This window comes from Pelmatolapia mariae, linkage group LG7 (assembly GCF_036321145.2).
Source record: "Pelmatolapia mariae isolate MD_Pm_ZW linkage group LG7, Pm_UMD_F_2, whole genome shotgun sequence".
Taxonomy (NCBI): domain Eukaryota; kingdom Metazoa; phylum Chordata; class Actinopteri; order Cichliformes; family Cichlidae; genus Pelmatolapia; species Pelmatolapia mariae.
This window is the reverse complement of record NC_086233.1, coordinates 8,120,732-8,140,280: the sequence shown is the minus strand read 5'-3', so window position 1 is coordinate 8,140,280 and position 19,549 is coordinate 8,120,732. Positions and strand designations below refer to the sequence as shown.

The window sequence follows — 19,549 nt, the reverse complement described above, 5'->3', positions numbered from 1 at the left end:
CGACCCAGAAAAACAAGGGCATTTCCTATATATTGACTGCAAAGATTAATAACCTGGAAGCAAGTTGTTTGTCTAAAGTCGAGGAAAACTGGGCTTTAAACACTGTTGAGACTGAATTTAAAAAAAAAAATGAATAACTGAATCTATTCTACTGGTTTTCAGGTGGTTGCACAGTGCCATGTAGAGGAGGGGCCTTTATATGAGATCATTCTCAGAGGAGAAGCATCAATAATCATCTACAGCCTTGAACCCACCCATTTGGGCTTTGGTCAGCAGGTACAGATACAGGGATGACTTGACAGCTGAATTTAACATCTGATTACTTTATAACAGTTTGATTTGGACAGCTGAGACTCTGAGCTTGAGCAAATTCAATTTAAAATAAAATAACACTACGCAAGTACCAAATCTCAGGTTCAATTTCAGCAGATTTACATCAATATAGGGATGTAAATCTAATTAACAGGAAGTGCCAAAACTTTGGGAATGATCACTAATTTTTTATGGACAGCTGCTTCAGTGTTATATCATTGGCAGAAGATCTCACATGTGACGCAGTGCTATGGTCCTGGGTCTGTTACCCAGTGTTTCGAGTTGCAATTCCTTATTCTTAGTTAAGAGCATCCTTAGTTTTCTATTCTTTACCTTTGGTCTTTGTAAGGATTTAAGTTTGAAGTCTTATAGTTTGCATGTTCATTTGTTTTATTCTCCTGAAGAGCATGCAAATGGCTGTTGAACCCACCATTAAGCAAGCAGAGGGTGGTTTCTGTGAGGGCCTTGAATGGTAAATGGACTGATTCTTATATAGCACTTTTCTACTCTCACGGAGTACTCAAAGCACTCTATACAACATGCCTCATTCACCCAATCACACCCATTCTCACAAGCACTTTATCTACACTTAGTGCTTTCTAACGACATTCATACACATTCATACTCCAATGGATGCATCGGAGAGCAGGTTCGGGTTAGTATCTTGCCCAAGGATACTTGACATGCAGACTGGAGGAGCCAGGGAACCACCGACCTTCTGATCAGTAGGTGACCAGCTCTACCTCCTGAGCTACAGCCACCCTTCCTTCAGCAAACCTGAAGAGGGAGGAAGGTTCCACAAAATATTAAAAAGAAAAACGTAGTTTTGTACCCTTAAAAAGTGGAACTATGAGCTACATTTTCCATATTTCTATATTTCTGTTAATGTAATCCCACTGATAATGATGGAATTTGCATTTCATTAGATCTGGTAATCGCAGGACCGAGTATGGATTTGAGTTTGTTTATGATGCTCTCCATTATTGTGTGTTCATTTTTCCTCCTTGATGTTCTTTTATCCTGCTTCCCTTGTCCTTGTTGTTCTGTTGCCATCTGTTTGCTCACCCATGTGTCACGCCTGATATCTCAGACAAAACTAATTAGATTTTTTACAAAACTTAGAGGAGTGTAGCATGCTGCCATTTTAAAGGGAACACTGATGAGCCCGAAAGAGAGAGCGTCACATTTGTTTGTGATTGTTCATTATGAATTTTGTTTGCTGCCTTGGTGAAGTTTGCTTTATGATTATTTGTTTTTCCTCACTCTGATGGTTATTTTCCCTCTTTCCGATTCAAATTCTCTCTGTTGTTGCCTGTTAATTCTTTCTGGCGAGAGCATGATAATTGTCATTAAGACAGATTGTTTAAAGATGGAATGTTTAAGTTGGCATTTTACCTTGTTTTTTAACACTAGAAATACTGCTGAGAGGAAGCACATAAACAACATAAATGTCACTGCCTAGTTTTCCACACCACCTCCACTCCTTCTTTGTGTATGCAAGCCATCTGGACCAGTTATCATTGATATTCAAAACAAGGACACATTGATTTTTGATTTAGTTGAAATAGCGATTCAGCAGAACATTTCTTCGACCTTCCTGTCTGTTCAGCATTCTTCTCTCTCTTGCGCTGTCTCTCTCTCTCTCGCTCTATCTTACTCCTGTGTTGTTCTCTTGTATTTATCCAGATTTATAATTAAGAAGATTCTGAAACAGCCCTGATTGTTCATGCATGTGTACAGCTGTGAAATGTTTTATGTTTTTGCTTGTTTGTTTCCCTTCTATCTTTTCACCTTTCTGATATTTTCACAAACTGTAAGATGTAAAAGGTGGCCATCATCATCATCATCAGTGCTTCTCTAAAAAGAAAAAAATGTTTGCTCTACACAATATACAGGACACTAGGTGGAGCACTTTGTCTGTTTGCCATAAGCTGCTTGACATGATGAAACTAAAGGCACAGCCCGCTTTAAAAAGCAGACAAGTGTTTCCCCTCTCCGTTTAATCTTTGTCCTTTCCTCCTAGCTTTTTCATCTTGTAAGCAAAGCTGATGTGATCCTAAGGAATACTGGCCACATGGGCTTTAGATACAGTATACAGCCTGAAAGAGAGAAAGGGGACGATACTGATGAGGAGGAAGTGGGGCAGATGACAGACTTTGAACATGAGGTTAGACCTGGTTGTCCCATGGTTGTTCCCGCTGAGACGAGTTTATCTTTGGACTGCTTCTATTGTGGATATTTAAGTTATTTTAACATGAATGTTGATGGTTTCTTTTACCTGTGTTGCTTTTGTGTGAGTGACCGGGTTATGTTGAAGCCAGTATGGTGCAGTTACTATGGGTGCTCTACTTCCCAGGCATCCCGCAGGTTTTTAAGAAGAAGCTTCAGGTGCAGGTGGCTTTCCTACTACTGCAGGAGATCACACTGACTGGAGTGGCAGTGTTTCCCAGGCTCAGCTTGAATTTGCCACAAAACCTGCGTATGCACAGCCATTCATACAGTATACACATTTTACATGTAAATACATATTACACCAGTTTGCAGCCATGTTACTGGGCCTCATAAGGATGTTGTCAGTAAACTGAATCATCCTTAGAAATATCTGTTTCCTTGGTCTTCTTTCTAACTCAATTTTACTGAAAAGCATCAGGCTCAAATTGTTCAGCTGATTTATAGTTCTCCCTTATAAGCACTGACACAAATTCAACTCTTTATTGCTGCGCTCGTGCAACACTGTGATTTCCCTTGCAGAGGAGGAGCGTTACAGTGATGTGTTACAGCAGGCCAGAACTGCTGTGGAGGCAGACAGAGTCAAAGAGGAGCTCATGAATGAAATTAGTGTTGGAAAAGGAGCAGTGGAGGAAACCTGCATACTCACAGTCAATAAATTCATTTTAGGAACAGCTCACAATATGCAGATCACAAAAAACAAAAATAAACATCCTGTAATTGTAAGCATGTTGTTTTGATATTATCACGCAGAGAACTAACAAACATTTGTTTGTAATGAAAACCACCAACAAAAATCTGTTTTTCCAGCAGTATTTACAACGGTAGAACAAAAGTCAGTGTCCTGAGAAACCTTTAAGGTTTATTTTCATCTTCATACTGCAGTTAGTGCAGATTTGTATGTGTCCTACACATAAAACGTTTTGTATATATATGAAGAAGTTGCACATTAACAAAATAAGCTGCATATTAACAAGTAATATTTCTTTCCTTCAGGTATTACTGCTCCACCTCTACTGTTTTCGACCTGCCTTGTCTTAAGTGTTTTCCAAATCCTTATCTGTGTATTGATAAGCCCCTTTCACCTAAACAACAATGCAGAATTACACAGAAAATTGCAATTTTCTGCTTATCCCCATAGTATTTACTCATGACTTGATGTGTTGTCCTAGTGACCTTAAACATTTTCAAAGAAGGATGAAGACTGTGTTTGAGACAAATAATGCCACAAAGTGCCAAAATTACTAACTTACTCACAAAACAACCTGACTTGAGAAATGTTGAGGTCATTATTCTTGTGGGGCTAAAATAATAATAGTCATAATACAATAATATGTAATACTAAAGTAATAGCTAAAACACTAGATTCACATTTTTATATTCTATAATGATATAAAAATGTATAATATTCACTTCTTGGTTTTCACAGTAATATATTTAAAAAAAAAAACTTGGTAGAAGTGATTGGTCATCCCCAATGTGTGAATATCAGAGCTCTCCATCATTATTGTTTACTTGATGTAAGATCTTCCATATTCATGGAGTTATGTTTAAAGGCCAATATCAGCACATATGATGAATTTAGTGACATATTCGTAAAAACAGCTAGTTATCATGTTGTATTTAAAGGTGGACCCAAATGCGGACTCAAAGGAGAGGATGAATGCACAAAAAACAAAGCTTTATGTGGTCCAGTATAAAACCGATACCAGAGACCGTAAATCCAACAGAAAACACAGAACAGAAAACAAAGAAGATCTCATTTAAGGAATTGACAATATGGAAACACTGGGAAGACTGGACTGATAGCATAATGTGTGGACTGAAAAGAGAAAGAGAGCACTAACTGAATTCAAGATGCAAATTACTATAAATAATTATACTCCAAAAGTAATGGAAAAAAGACGCTCACAGATCAGAAAAAAAAGAATAGAAAAAAAATAAACAATGTAGAGTTTTGAGGTAAAGTCCTAAACTCAGAAACCTAGGACGATGACAGTAATAAAATGTATTTGGAGGTATTTATGCTGACCAGTTTTGCCAACTTTTAAATACTTTTCTGTCTTTTGACTACGTGACTGGCATGAAGAGCTGCTTCACATGGAGATCGATAGGTTGCTCATCAAAGAAAATGCTCTTGCTGTGGCTGCTAGCTTGCTGCAGGCCGGAGAACCACAAGGATCCTTCAGAAAGTGGCACAGGCTATTCAAGTATGTACTTACAACCACACACATGCAGTTTAGTGGAACAGATGGTCCACTCGCTGGACTGAAATGAGAACTGTGTCCAACTGTGCTGTGGAATTCAAACAGTCCTTATTACTGAATGATATTTGGTTGCATAGCAGATTTTATTACTTGGTGTTTGTGCAAATTTGTGGGTACATGGTGTGGCTATTTGTTTATTTTCACTTTGTGCATTGTTGATAATATGTCATTATCTTGTGTTCACAGTGTACAAGTGCAGAATACAAATGATATGCAAGATACTCAGTTTCTTTACAAAACAGAAAGCTGTCTTTAACTAAAAAGAGAAACTCTTTCAAAACTAAAAAACTCAAACACTCAGACAACATCCTGTAATTGTAAGCATGTTTGTGTCTAACGTTTTATTCTTCACTCTCCACAGGTTTCAGCTCCCAGAGTATTTTTTAGATTTTGTTTTTGTCATTCCTAGCAAAGTTATCAGTCAAACTGTAAAAATTACCAGTGAAGGATCAATATCTGTGTCTTTCAATGTCATTTGCAAACATCTTGAGAGCACAGGCAACACCATATCTACTTTTGTCCCGTGACATTTTCAGTCCTCTGTCTGTCTCCTTCTGGTTTTTTTTTTTGCCTGTCCCATTTGGTTCTTTAGCCGTCAGAATTGTTGTCTGAAGACCAACAAGGATACCCAATGGATTTACTTTGACAAATGGATCATCACGGCCTTGCCGTTTTGGTCCATTTGATCGACCTTTGTTGTTATTATTTATTTTATTTTATTTTCAGTTGTTACAGACGGGACAGACATGACTGGGGGATAGGAAAGGGAGAAAGAAAGATGAAGGAAAAGAAAAACAGAAGGGAAAAGGGACAGTGAGAAAGGGCACTTGAGAGAAAAAGAAGAGAAAACAAGCAAAAAAAACAAAGCAACATACTAAACACAACACCATCACATTAATCTAGCTAAATGTAAACAGCAGTAAATACTAAATATTGAATGTTGTTGTGCAGCACGCAGGACCAACAGCGCACAATGTGCTTTGAAGTAGCAGCCAAGAAAGGTGTAGTTTATGTCTATGAACAGTGAACACCCGTGTGCACACCTGTGTGGATCAGCGCGCTTGTATTCAGAAGGTTTCCCCATGTAACGGTCTGCTAGAGGGTGTAGAGGGTCATAGCCCCGTCCCCCAGGGCATGAAGCAGGCATGGAGGAGATCCAGGCTCCAGACATCCAGAGGCCCCAGAGTGCGAGAGCCCAAGGAGGACCACCGGAGGGGCATCCATGCCACCCTCCTGGGAAGAGCTGAGGAGATCTCCAGATGAGGGGTCACCCAGTAGCCACAGAGCAGAAGCCAGAGGGGGCTGCACTGGCGTGCCCGCCGGCCCTGCCGGCAGCCAGCTGTCCCAGAGTGAACCGAGCCGCAGGCCCAAGGGCCCCCCGCGCCCCGGAAGAGGCCTGACCAAGCAACAGGCGCCAGGCCCCGCCAAGTAGCCACCGGGAGTGAGCTGGTACATACCTGAGCGCCCAGCCCTGGACACCAAGAACCACCAACGCACCGACCCCTGAGGGCATCAGTCACCGGCAGGGAGTGAGGGGAGATAGGCCTCCATACTTTGGAGGGCCTGGGTGTTCACAGAGAGGTGGAATCTAAGACCCAACCTGACATATAGACACAGACAAACAGGCACACACAGACACAAACATGCATTCCCACCCTCATGCGCACATATACAAACACTCAGCACTCACCCAACGTAAGGATAGACATAAATGGACATGTACACACAATCGCACTCCCCAAACATACTCTATACCCCGGGTCCAGGTACCCTCGCCCCCAGAGGGGAAAACGGCACCTAGACCCAAGAGATGTAACCCTTTTCCCCGGGGTGGAGGCTCCGTCTGTTTTTTAATACTTTGATATTTTCCACATGATCTGATTTATATATTAGAAGTGTTTTGTCCTATGGAATTCAGATAAATCCAGTTTTATTTACATAGCGTCAAATGACAACAACGGTCACTTCAAGGCGCTTTATATTGTAAGGTAAAGACCCAATCAGACAACCCCCTGTGAGCAAGCACTTGGCGATAGTAGGAAAGAAAAACTCCCTTTTAACAGGAAGAAACCTCTGGCAGAACCAGGCTCAGGGATGGACAGACAACTGACATGATCCTGGGGAGGGGAGGGAGACAGGACAAAAGACACACTGTGGAAGAGAGCCAGAGATTAATTATAACTAATAATTAAATGAATCTATACAGCCAAATGTATAGAAAAATACACAAAAAACGGAAAGTAGGCAGCCCTGTGTGGAAATAGAAAGTATTGCATTAGACTTTCAAAAAATAAAAATAAAAATGTTTAGATATTACAATTAGAAGTGTTAATGTATTTTGTCAAAGAAAAACAAACCAATAGTAGTCAAGTTTACAGATGAAACAAAGCTTAAATAATTTGTTGGCATTTCCACCATTCAACAGCTGTAAAATTATTAGAGCTGATGAAAGCAAACAAAACTGGATTTCTGATATCAAATGATTTATGACTCTTACTGGTTCATCACAGGTTTCACAACCAATTTTAAAAGCGTGAAGAATCTGCCTTGTGGTGAGACACAGACTTTCACAGTTTAGTTAGACCCTCAAGGAGCCAAGCTGATTGTCCTCCCAATCCAGGTATCCACAAGAATAGACATGCTTGTATACAACTAGAAATACATTTATTGTGTCTTGTGTTTTGGGTCTGTGTTATTAACCTCATCTTTGCCAATACAGGTCGCAAATGGCCCAATGGTACAGATATGACTGTGTGCCATGGTAACCATGCCAGATGTCACTGTTTCCAGCGATACAGTTCAGTTTGACACTGCAATGTGGCATGTGTCAGATAGAGTACAAAGGGCGATAAAAAAGGGCAATGGTATAATATGCTCTAGCTTCTGCTAGAGGTTTCTCCCTGTTAAAAGGGAGGTTTTCCTTCCCACTGTCCCCAACATTTTTTTCTATGTATGTATTATTGTAAGGTCTACCTTACAATATAAAGTGCCTTTAGGCAACTGTTGTTGGGATTTGATGCTGTATAAATAAAATTGAATTGCATTGAATTGAACTGAAAAATTGAATTGAGTATACTGGGTCACCGTGGTGCTATCTTGTTGTTAACTGTAAAATCAAGTGAATACTTGATTTTTCTATGTACTTCTATGTACCTCTTATTTTTTCTATGTACTTCTTATCAGACCTGTACATTTGATACTTGAGAAAATCTCTTTAATTGACAGCCAGATGTGGCTTGTACTAATCTGCTGTCATAAGCTATCATGAGTGTTGGTGCAAAAGGTAAGATTCCTTTTGTAACCCATCAGATGAGAACAATACAGCTACTGAACCATGAGTCTGCCTTGCCAACTGGAGCATAGCTCAGAAGTTTCAGGCTTTTAAAAAGGTATGACTTTAGCTCATTTATGGATAAAATAAAAACTTAATCCACATTCCACACGGTAAGAAAAATAGGGAAGTATAAGTGAACAATAAAATATGTGCACGGCATTATAATCGAATGCAGCATTGTGGAAATAAGTTCTTTTAATATCAGGGAAAAGTAGAGTACTGTGAGTAGTAACATGTGGGTGGTATATAGCAAAATAAAGATGGGAATGCTGACCTTCCTGTGCATCTCTTTCAGTGTGCTTACAAAAGACAGGTAGTGGTGTGTGTGGCTGACCGCACCCAGCATGTGTTCATCACAGGTGAGGTTCAGGGTGAGGCTCCACATCTCGAGTTCTGGCCATCGGTGCTGGAGCTCAGAGCTTGCCTCCCTGCCAGCACTGAGGTTGAAGCTGAGGTTACAGCCAGAAACCCCTGTTCTTTCCCCACTGAGTTTTACTCCCTGGAGTTCACACACACAGTACCACCAGGAAGAAGTGGCAAGTCTTCAGTTCCAGAAATAGTGTTGCAAGTTTACCTTACAATGTATGGTATATTTTTAAAAGGCATGGCCCCAAGTGAGGTAGTAATATCAAATACATATATTTGTAATGAGTATGTGGTGTCCTTTTATTGATAAATTACTGCTTGGTTAAAAAGAGAGGGAGGGAGACAGGCATTGTTTTCTTCGGTCAATCAGTTAATCCCTCACGGCTTTTCCAAATTGAATTATTTATTGTTATGCTGCAGTGTCTTTAATTAGAATACATGACGTTGCAGTGTTTACTAATATCCCTTTACAGTTTGTCAGGACTTCTAGCATTTAACTCAGTGTTACCAGTTACAGTTGGATTGTAAATTACATTACATAGTCATATAATGTTGTTTTTTTTAAATGCATCTCATCTTGTTTTCTGCATTCAGTTTTCCTGTATATGTTCATTTTACTTGATTATTAATCAAATAAAGTATTTCTCATTTCATGCAGATCCTGCATTTGATGCATAAGTACAACCTTTTACATCTATGTAAGTTCTCATCCATCCAGGTCACGATAACGATAACATTTACCATTTAACTTAAACCTGTTTGACCTTTGGATCTAAATGCTGATGTGTAAATCTGGTATTTAACCCATAATGGAAATGTTACCTTGGATGTGGTTCTGAGTCCAACTATTAGCCACCTACAATGCAGTCTACACCTATACATTACACCTACAGCTATTAAAATGTTTTCAAAAACCTAAAAAGCTCTTATTTATCTTAAGCTTTTAACTCTGAATAAATTATCTTTGCAGACTTTTTTTTTGTAAAAGCAACAATGAAATTTGAATTCAGTTGTTTGAGAACTGACCAGAGAGGGAAACAGTGAGAGTCTAGGACAGTTAGAGTTGACTCCCATCTCCAGAGCAGTTGTCCGCCACATGGGTGTTGATGTGCCACCTGATGGTCTAGCTGCATGTAGCTGCAGAAGCATTGCTCTGATTATATATGGAGCCCCAGTGAAAGGTTAAAAAAATGCAGATTCCTCCTAATTTAAATAGTTAAATGAAGACAGAGTGTAAAAAAAAGTAATCAGTTGCCATATTTAGCATGGTATAAAGGGTGTTTTTCTCTTTTTTCTTAGATAAGAGCAGCACATCAGCTGCTTTGACACGTCAGTATGGAGCAGTGTGCCTTAGTGTTGATGCTGTGGCTGCAGATGTGCTGCTAAATGGCACTTCACCAGTTAGCCTGACTGCCAGACAACTATTTGACTCTGCTGCTGTGGAGTATGCTCAGAAGAATGCTGGTAAGCTGGAAGTTAGAGAAGTAGGTTGTGATGGACAAATTAATAAGAATGTCTTTAACAGATTTAACTGGTTTACAGTTTAAGAAGACACTGGGGTTGGCAGAAAGTGATTATAAATGTGCTTAAAGAGAAAGGTGTAAATTTCAAGGGGATTCCCATCCTTAAATAAATAAATATTTCCACAGCAAAAGATTTTAGATTTTAGATTTATCTACCTGCTACCAGGTCCAGTCATTGGAGAAACTTCAGAATCAGGGCCTTCAACACCTCATCTACTTTTCCACCTGATACAACAAAAAGCAGGAAAAGACTATAAATGTACTTAAAAAGAAAAAAAGAAATTTTTAAAAACTTCTTTAGTCCTCTTTTAGTGTATTTATATTCTCAATAAAGTGGTGGTTTTAGCATCTTTTTTGTAAGTAAAGTCACTCTTCTACATTTCTATACAAAATTGGAGATTATGTATCGGAATTTCAGGAGCATGCTCCTTCCGGTTGTCATCTATATAGGTTCCCCCCAGTTCTGCAAACTGTTCATTCTCATTTACGTGCCCCACCCTCCCTTCCTCCTTGTTCTCATTTCTTTAACTTCTTCACTCCTATTTAGTACATGGGGATCTGCCAGGCCCGGGAGCCGTTGCCAGTCCCCTTCGAGGCCTTCCCCAAACCGCAGCTCAATTCATGTCTAAGCATTCACATTTACCTACTAAAACGCTGCCAAACCTAAAATAAGGACGTGGGCCCAGCAGGTGAAATAGCATTTAAAATGTAAATGCAGACAAACTAGCCGTTAGGTTAAATTTCAACATGAACTGTAGTCAGAACTAGAGATGGCACGATACCACTTTTTTATGTCCGATACCGATATCATAAATTTGGATATCTGCCGATACCGATATGAATCCGATACAGTGTGTTTTTTAATCAATAAAACTGTTTTTAATATATTGCTGCATTTTGTATAAGTTCATACTCAAGTTTAAATAAATAACAACACTAAAGCCATTCTGTTATACCTGTATGTAAAAAATACACTGCACCCAAAATATTTCATAGTTCAGCAACACTGATCAATCTAATAAACTTAAACCTATTCCATCCTCCCTATTCTGGTATTTTAAAGAGTACTTAGCAGAAATATTAAGCAAACTAACAAATAGGGTTGCAAACTCCCAGCAAAAAAAAATAGGGAACCATCCCCCACCCTCCACCTCATGATGCTTAATCGACGTAATCAACTTTTATTTGATGCAGTATGAAAAAAATGCACAGAATTAAATTATTTTTCAAGAATAACTAAATAGATTCAACATCTTTCTTCAACAGAATTGCAGACTGCACAGATGATACCTTCCTAAAGGAAAAAGTACTATAGCTTATTAAGGTATATTAGACTTAACAGTTACTATATACAGTAATGGACTTCTACACATTTTACATCAGATTAAAACTTTGGGTGTAAGATTCGGATAATTATTTATTAAAAGCTAGACATTTTAAATGAGAATAAGAAAGATAAGTATGTCTTTGTGCCCCCTTTTCCCTGTTAATGCCCTATCGGCCCCCCTGGCTAAACTTTGCTAGATCCGCCCCTGCACAGTTACCAGCCGTCAGCTACGTAGAAAAGGATCCTGGTCTAGAAAGTAATATTAAATAAATTCTAACAACAGCTTATCAAGGTTAAACGTGCTGCTGTTGTTCAGCCGCTGGTTTCCTCTTTCTGGTGCAAAGTGGGCCAAAAACAAAGAAGAGAGACGGACTGGCTGATCATTTCATTTCAGCAGTTTCATGAAGTAGCGGCAGGCGAGGGAGGGAGAGAGAAGAGGCAGTCGCTCCATATATTGGTTGTTAAGCTTAACGTGGGAATGCTTTACAAACATTCAGAGATGAACTTACACACTTGCTTTACTTCTCTCTGGGATAACTTCCTCAGAGATGAAATGCTGGTTTGCTCATCCGCTCTATCACGTGATGCATACTGCTCCAACGTGCTACGGTTATGAGCCGAGTTACGCCGTGTCGCAAGTTTTGTGAGGTGCTTTTTTGATATTTAATGGATCGGATTACATTTTTTATTTCTCTCCGATATCCGATTCAGTAATTTACGTCAGTATCGGACCGATACCGATACGTAATATCGGATCGGTCCATCTCTAGTCAGAACACATTCAGCCTGCTTTTAAACAAATGCATTGAAATGCATTTAATTCAGTTTAAAGTCATTTTAAAGGAGGAGAGGAGGAGAAGATGTTGTCTAAGCTAACATCCATCATGGACAACACCTCCCACCCCCTGCATGAGACTGTACCAGCACTGAGCAGTTCAGCAGTAGATTTTTACAATCACTGTGTAGGAAGGAGCGCTACCGCAGGTCATTCTTACCAGCAGCTGTCAGACTCTATAATGCAGCTTAACATTCTTTTGATCATCTTACTCACCAGCTTGTTCGTTTACTGTACATTTCATACATAGCTCTGTAGATTTGATACATATCCCTGTACATTTTATACGTATCTCCGTACAATTTTAAAAATTTTTCTATACATATTCTGTACATTGTTACCTGTATATACCTGTATATACAAACTCGGATGCTCATGTATATAGGACCACCTTGTGTCTTCCTTTTATATTTTTATTTTCCCTTGCTGTAAGAGCTCTGTAACACCGAAATTTCTCATCCGTGGGATAATAAAGGTTTATTCTGTTCTAATCTTTTCTATTCTATTCTATTCTTTTCTATTCTATTCTAACTTCCGAATTAGGGCCTGCGACACCTCATCTACTTTTCCACCTGCTACAACAAACAACTGTGAGGACAGAAGCAGTGAAGATGACTCTAAGGCTCCCCCGATAACTGCAAACATACACATTGCCCATTGACTGTTACATTATCTCAAAATATTTCTTTATCTTTTGACTTTAACTTCTAAAATGACTTTTTCTAAAAACTTTTTAGTCCTGTTTTAGTGTATTTATATTCTCAATAAAGTGGTGGTTTTAGCATCTTTGTTTTGTAGTAAATAAGATTAATTAACCACCTAACCTGAAACATTGATTATACTTTGCTAAATTTTGTACACACATGCAGCATAACATTACTATGACATCCACTTCAAATTAGTCTGCAGGATGATTGTATGATACATTATATTGAGACACACAATGCTAATCTGATATTGCATTCTCAGCAAATTCACAGCAAATGAAATGAAACACAAATGTATTTTTATTTAATTTTTAATTTTATTTTCTGTTTTCATGGTGTGGCACTGTTTCTTAACTTAAAATGTCCTGTTGTAATTGGACATTTTAAGTTAAGAAACAGTTTCAAACCCTGTCACTTCCCTCACAGTGCTTTTTATTGTAAGGTCATGACCTTGCAATAATGCGCAGAAAATCCAACCCCCAATGAGCAAGCACTTTGACGACAGTGGGAAGGAAAAACCCCCTTTTAACTGGGGGAAACCTCCAGCAGAACCAGGCTCAGGGATGGGGTGGCCATCTGCCGCGACCAGTTGGGAATGAGGGAAGGGAGACAGGAGAAAAAGAGTGGTCATTTTTAACCACTCTTGGTTTTTGAAACTAAATTTAGATTGCCCAATTTAATTGAATATTTTAGCCTAGTTTAAGAGTTTTGCCACAAAATCACAAGCAGAAGCCCAAGAGATGATACTTTGTCTCTTCACTATGGCGTGTTTTTTGAAGGTTTGGAAAATCACTTCATCAATCAATGGGTTGCTTGTATTCATGAGCTGTCCAGGATGCAGCCACTTTTTGTGGAGCTCATCATATACCGTCAAGCTGAGTTCTTCAATGTTCTCGAGGGAGATTTCAAAATTGCTGGACAAAATTTGGTTCCAGATCTTTTGGCTCAACCTCTGTATAATGAAGTCAAATGTTGCCGAATACCAGCTCGTCGTCTCGTTTAGTTCACCCATAGCGTGTATTACCAGATCTTTAGTGAAGTTTTCCACAACTTCCCTGTACTCGTCCCTGTTTTTAGATAGACTGAGTACTCTTTTCGGCAATGCTAACAGGTGTCTGGTGAAGACTGGGACAGTAATACTATCGAGCTGTTCCCTCAGGCTAAAAATCAAATCTTTTTCCTTGCACTTATGTATTTTGCAAAGGTCCTTTAAAATGGCCTTGTCGACATTTTTCAGGCTTTTTGGAGATAGATCCAGATGTTTCTCATTAATTTCAGGCCAGATTTTCTCAAGTAGCCGATCACTGATGCAGTGAGGAGTGAGGCGCTGTGTGAAGATCTTGTATTCAGAGGAGACTTTGTCTGTGGCCTTCGAAATCACTAACTGAATAACGTTGTTGACACACAGCTTTTCCCCACTCAGAGACTCAGGTAGCGGACTGATCTCAGAAAAACTTAAACACTCAATATCAGGGAGGAATCCCGAGAATATGGGGGTTGCCTCATCTTCCAGTTCTTCACTTTCTATTTCATCCCAGAGGCTTGAGGTGTCTAAAGACATGCATTCTATGTCTGGTTGAGCCTCCAGTCCTGGAGTCTCTATTTTTTCATCATCACTGTGGTCGTCTACAGAGCTTTCATTTAGGATGTTGTCCGTTGCTCCTGTATCATCTGTTTTTTCTGGGAAGTCTGCGCCCACGGACTCAAGACAGACCTCAGTCTGTGTGCAGGCCAGATCTGCACTTTCCGTGGTATCCCAAGTTAATCTCATAAACGTGTTACAAAATTTCACCATGTCTGAGGTGTAAGTGAGTGGTGAAGTCATGTCAAAGTTTGTATCTATACTTTCCAAACTCTGCATTGGGTTAGGGTTTTCCTCATCCCCTTGGTCACCTACAGAGCTTTCATTCAGGATGCTGTCCTTTGCTCCTGAATCAGCTGTTTTCTCAGGGAAGTCTGTGCCCACGGACTCAAGACAGACCTCAGTCTGTGTGCAGGCCAGATCTGCACTTTCCGTGGTATCCCAAGTTAATCTCATAAACGTGTTACAAAATTTCACCATGTCTGAGGTGTAAGTGAGTGGGGAAGTCATGCTGACGTTTGTGTCTGTACTTTTCACACTCTCAACTGGGGAAGAGGAATTCAATTGATGGGTGGTTGGAGTTACGGTAAACATGTGTGCTCCTTGCAAACTGAATGCGCTTAAATTACACTCGCTGTTCTGATGTATTAATGCTCTCTGAACTAAACTGTACTAGTGCTTAAGGTCTATTTATGGACTTTGGCCACGCCCACTTTAAAGACCATAAAAGGACTGCTCATAGATTAAAGCCTGTGGCGTGTGTGACGTCACGCGGTGTTCCTTGTTCGAAGAAAACTCTTGTTTAAATAAGTGTTAGCTGTCATATGGCTCATTTATCAATGGAGAATGTGGAGAATTAATTCATTTATTAATTCATTCATTCATTATGGAGAATTAATAGCGATAATATATTCATAAGCACTCCAAGGTGAACAAATACAGACAGGCTTTGAATGCTGCCTGGCTTTAAATGTCGCTAATAAAGTGTCGTACAAACGTCTGGATTTGTTAACACGGCTAATGATAGGTTGGTTATTGTCCCAGCCTGGCCTGCAGGATAAAATCTCAGTAACAATTTTCAGCTTTCTGCACTTTACTTGAGTATTTATTTTGCTGACAACTTTTAACTTTTACTCCCTACATTTTAACACAAATGTCTGCACTTACTACTCGTTACATTTTCAAAACAGGCTCGTTACTTTCAGTGTTGCCAACTCCTCAGTAAGGAAATTCCTTATTGGCTGTCCTAAAAGTAGCTAGAAGTCGCTAAATGACGTCATGGCCTAATTTGCTTCATGCATGTGTAATTGTAACCGAAGCTGTAGGAGAGAGAGAAATAACATCGTGGAAGAGACATAAAGTGAGTAAAAATGCATTTAGAATAAATGTAGAACTACAAGTAAAAATTTTATAACAATTTTCTTTTTTTAATGTCATAATGCTAACCCTCCTCCCTTATCCGGGCTTGGGACCGGCAAAAGTGACCCGAAAAAGGCCCTCTGGCAGAGTTATTTTATTTTATTTTACTTTTTGTCTTTTTAAGTTTTTTTTCTTTTTTTATGTCTAAGTAATTTTAAATCACACAAGAGAAACGGTAAAAGAAGAACATTTTTAACCATAACGTTGTTAACAAACTACATTAGCAATCTAAATGGACCAAAAACAGTCAGTAGAATAAACAGTGGCAATGTGAAAAACTAATGGGAACTAGTCTGGTCCTAATTCAGGCTCATTGATTGTTTGTTTGTTTGTTTGTTTGTTTTCCAGACATCCCTGCACAAATATTGGCTGTGCTGGCTCACAGAAAGAGTGGGTCATCCTCATTTTCATCAAGTTTCTCCATGCCAGGTTCAGCAACTGTAGCACTTGAATGAGTAAGTAGCTGATGTGCCAAAAAGCTGCAAAACATTATCAGGCAGCCGGTGCTCATAGTGAGCCTCACCAGACATCTTCAGTCCATATCAGCTGTACGGGATGGAGTTGAGGCTCTGCAAGGACATACGATTTCTAAGTTTGCTTTTTACCACACTCATCTGGCTGAATACTCACTCATCTTCAGCATTTGGCAAGGACAACACAGACACAGCAGCCATGGCAAGTGTTACAAGTTCAAAAGTATTGGAGATGGATACAAGAGGAAAACCAAAATAACAACACTGGTCCGGCCGGGTTGAGTCAAACGATGATTTTTAATGTACACAAGTGTGGGACATGAACACTGTACGCAGACAGCATCAGATCTCAAAATGGTGGAGCATTGCTCAAACTCTTATAGCCTCTAGTGGCCCCCACCTAGTCATAAAAGCCTAAACATTCACATTCTTTCTCTCACACGGCGCCTAAGCTATGACCTTGGCTCCCTGCTTATCTGCTCCTGCTGAGATGGGGCAGAAAACCTCTCCGGTATATTCTGCTCTCTTCTAATCAGACAAATAAGATCATGACTCTCTGAAAACAGTATTTCTTATAACTCAGCCGTATAATGCATCATAAAAAATATCATTCATTCACAATAAATCAGCAGTCTAATGTAATGCAAATCAGTTTAACAAATGTAATAGTTATCACCTTCTTCTAATTCAGGAGAATAATGCAAACTAAAACTACATAATATTTTCACCATCTTTAATTAGGGGTATAACATGGCATAAGGTAATATTATAATCCCACAATTCCCCCTTTTGATCTCTTAAAAGAGATCACTTACACCCTGCAATCCAGTGTTGCAGGGTTCATTTCTTCTTACCCCTGAGGCCCTTTGTCACCACTGCAAACTAGCCAGACTGTGGACTTGAACCCAGGACCTTCTTACTGTCAAGCAACAGCACTAACCCGCATGCCAACAATCTAGGAAATACAGGAGAGCTATGATTTCCTGTATTCGATGCAGAATTCTTTTGTTCTTGCCCTTGACAGGTTAATCCACAATAAATAGCAATAGCATGCATGTGGTGTGTGTCGTTGTCTGCCTCTTATAACTCCAGTGATTTTCCTGCAGTTTGAAATCTTATGCGGTCATGTCAATTCCGTGAGTTCAGCAACTAACCACTCTTACTAGATTGTATCGTGTCATCTCAACGAGAACAAATTAAGTTGTTGAATTGAATTGTATTTCACTTTAACATGATATGAACAATTTAATCTACCCTTTCTGCATATCATGTACTTTCTACATGCAAACTAAAACTACATAATATTTTCACCATCTTTAATTAGGGGTATAACATGGCATAAGGTAATATTATAATCCCACACAAGTTCTTGAAACGGGTTGATATCAGCTGCGTCCCTGTACTTCCAAATCTCACTCCAGAAGCCCATTGTGGTTTTCTTGTCTCATTCCATTTACTTAGATGGATGGTACACCATTGGTGGACATTCTTATCTATCACTTCAGGGGAGAAGCCAAGAAGTTTAGTAATTTTTTCTATTTCTCCAGGGCTCTTGTTGTGCTTTATTATTCTAATAAATAAATCAAGGTACCTCTGGACTGTTACCTGTGTGTTGGTGGTTGTTGTTTGGCTCTAAACTCGCTGAAAAGTCTTCAGCTAATCCAAAATGCTGCAGCAAGAGTACTGACAGGGACTAGGAAGAGAGAGCATATTTCTCCTGTTTTGGCTTCCCTTCATTGGCTTCCTGTTAAATCCAGAATTGAATTCAAAATCCTGCTCCTCACTTACAAGGTCTTAAATAATCAGGCCCCATCTTATCTTAATGACCTTGTAGTACCATATCACCCTATTAGAGCACTTCGCTCTCGCTCTGCAGGCCTACTTGTTGTCCCTAGGGTATTTAAAAGTAGAATGGGAGGGAGAGCCTTCAGTTTTCAGGCCCCTCTTCTGTGGAACCAGCTTCCAGTTTGGATTCGGGAGACAGACACTATCTCTACTTTCAAGATTAGGCTTAAAACTTTCCTTTTTGCTAAAGCATATAGTTAGGGCTGGACCAGGTGACCCTGAATCCTCCCTTAGTTATGCTGCAATAGATGTAGGCTGCCGGGGATTCCCATGATGCATCGAGTTTTTCCTTTTCACCTTCTCTCTCACTATGTGTTAATAGACCTCTCTGCATCGAATCATATCTGTTATTAATCTCTGTCTCTCTTCCACAGCATGTCTTTATCCTGTTTTCCTTCTTTCACCCCAACCGGTCGCAGCAGATGGCCGCCCCTCCCTGAGCCTGGTTCTGCCGGAGGTTTCTTCCTGTTAAAAGGGAGTTTTTCCTTCCCACTGTCGCCAAAGTGCTTGCTCATAGGGGGTCATATGATATGATTGTTGGGTTTTTCTCTGTATTTAATATTGTGCTATCTACTGTACAATATAAAGCGCCTTGAGGCGACTTTTGTTGTGATTTGGCGCTATATAAATAAAATTGAATTGAATTGAATTGAATTGAATTACTCAGCTGATTCACAGGACTTAGCAGGTATATTTCTATGAACCAGAGTAGGTGCAGCATCTTGTCTAAGGTCAGCTGAAATGGTTGAACACAGTTATTTTGGAGTTGACCTTATTAAATATGTGTTTGTAGGAATTTAACATTTTGGAAGGAGCAGTTGCATGTTCAGGACTGGGACATGTGTGGAAATGTGATTGTTTAAACTCCATATTGCTTATTTTGTAGTTTAGGTTACTTATTAGTTTTGATGTTAATATGTGTACTAATGTAGATTGGTAACAATAGGCTGTGTTACTACTAATCTTCATACTGTTTTTATTATAGATATAGATATATACTGCCCAGTCGTGTATAGTAATTAAATCGTTCTTTTAGCTGGCATTAAGTAGAATTCATTTTTTTCATATAAACATTTGTTTATTTTTTTTTCTCCTGTCAAAAAGGTTTGTCTGATAATATATTGTCTGGGCTTTCAAAATTGTGTATTCCCGAGATTTAATGAGTTAGTTAATTATGAAGAGATATTTTGACCCACTACTAACTCTGAAATACCTCCCCTGTTGTCCGTGAAAAGAAGTTTATAGTGCTGAAGCATTATAGTTTTCATAATGTTAATGATTAAGTGTTAATGTAATCCTAATAATTTGGGTTTTTTTGTTTTGGGTTTTT

At 39.2% G+C, this 19,549-nt stretch overlaps 1 protein-coding gene across 1 annotated transcript in view; it reads left to right on the top strand.

The window, feature by feature from the left end:
- Positions 1-19,549, top strand: part of hydin (HYDIN axonemal central pair apparatus protein) — a 61,926-nt gene that overhangs the window by 31,806 nt on the left and 10,571 nt on the right. Inside the window, 6 exon segments of the mRNA XM_065471465.1 lie at positions 163-276; positions 2,336-2,509; positions 2,611-2,791; positions 3,064-3,191; positions 8,438-8,678; positions 9,808-9,992. Of these exon segments, the coding sequence (XP_065327537.1) occupies positions 163-276; positions 2,336-2,509; positions 2,611-2,791; positions 3,064-3,191; positions 8,438-8,678; positions 9,808-9,992 (1,023 nt within the window).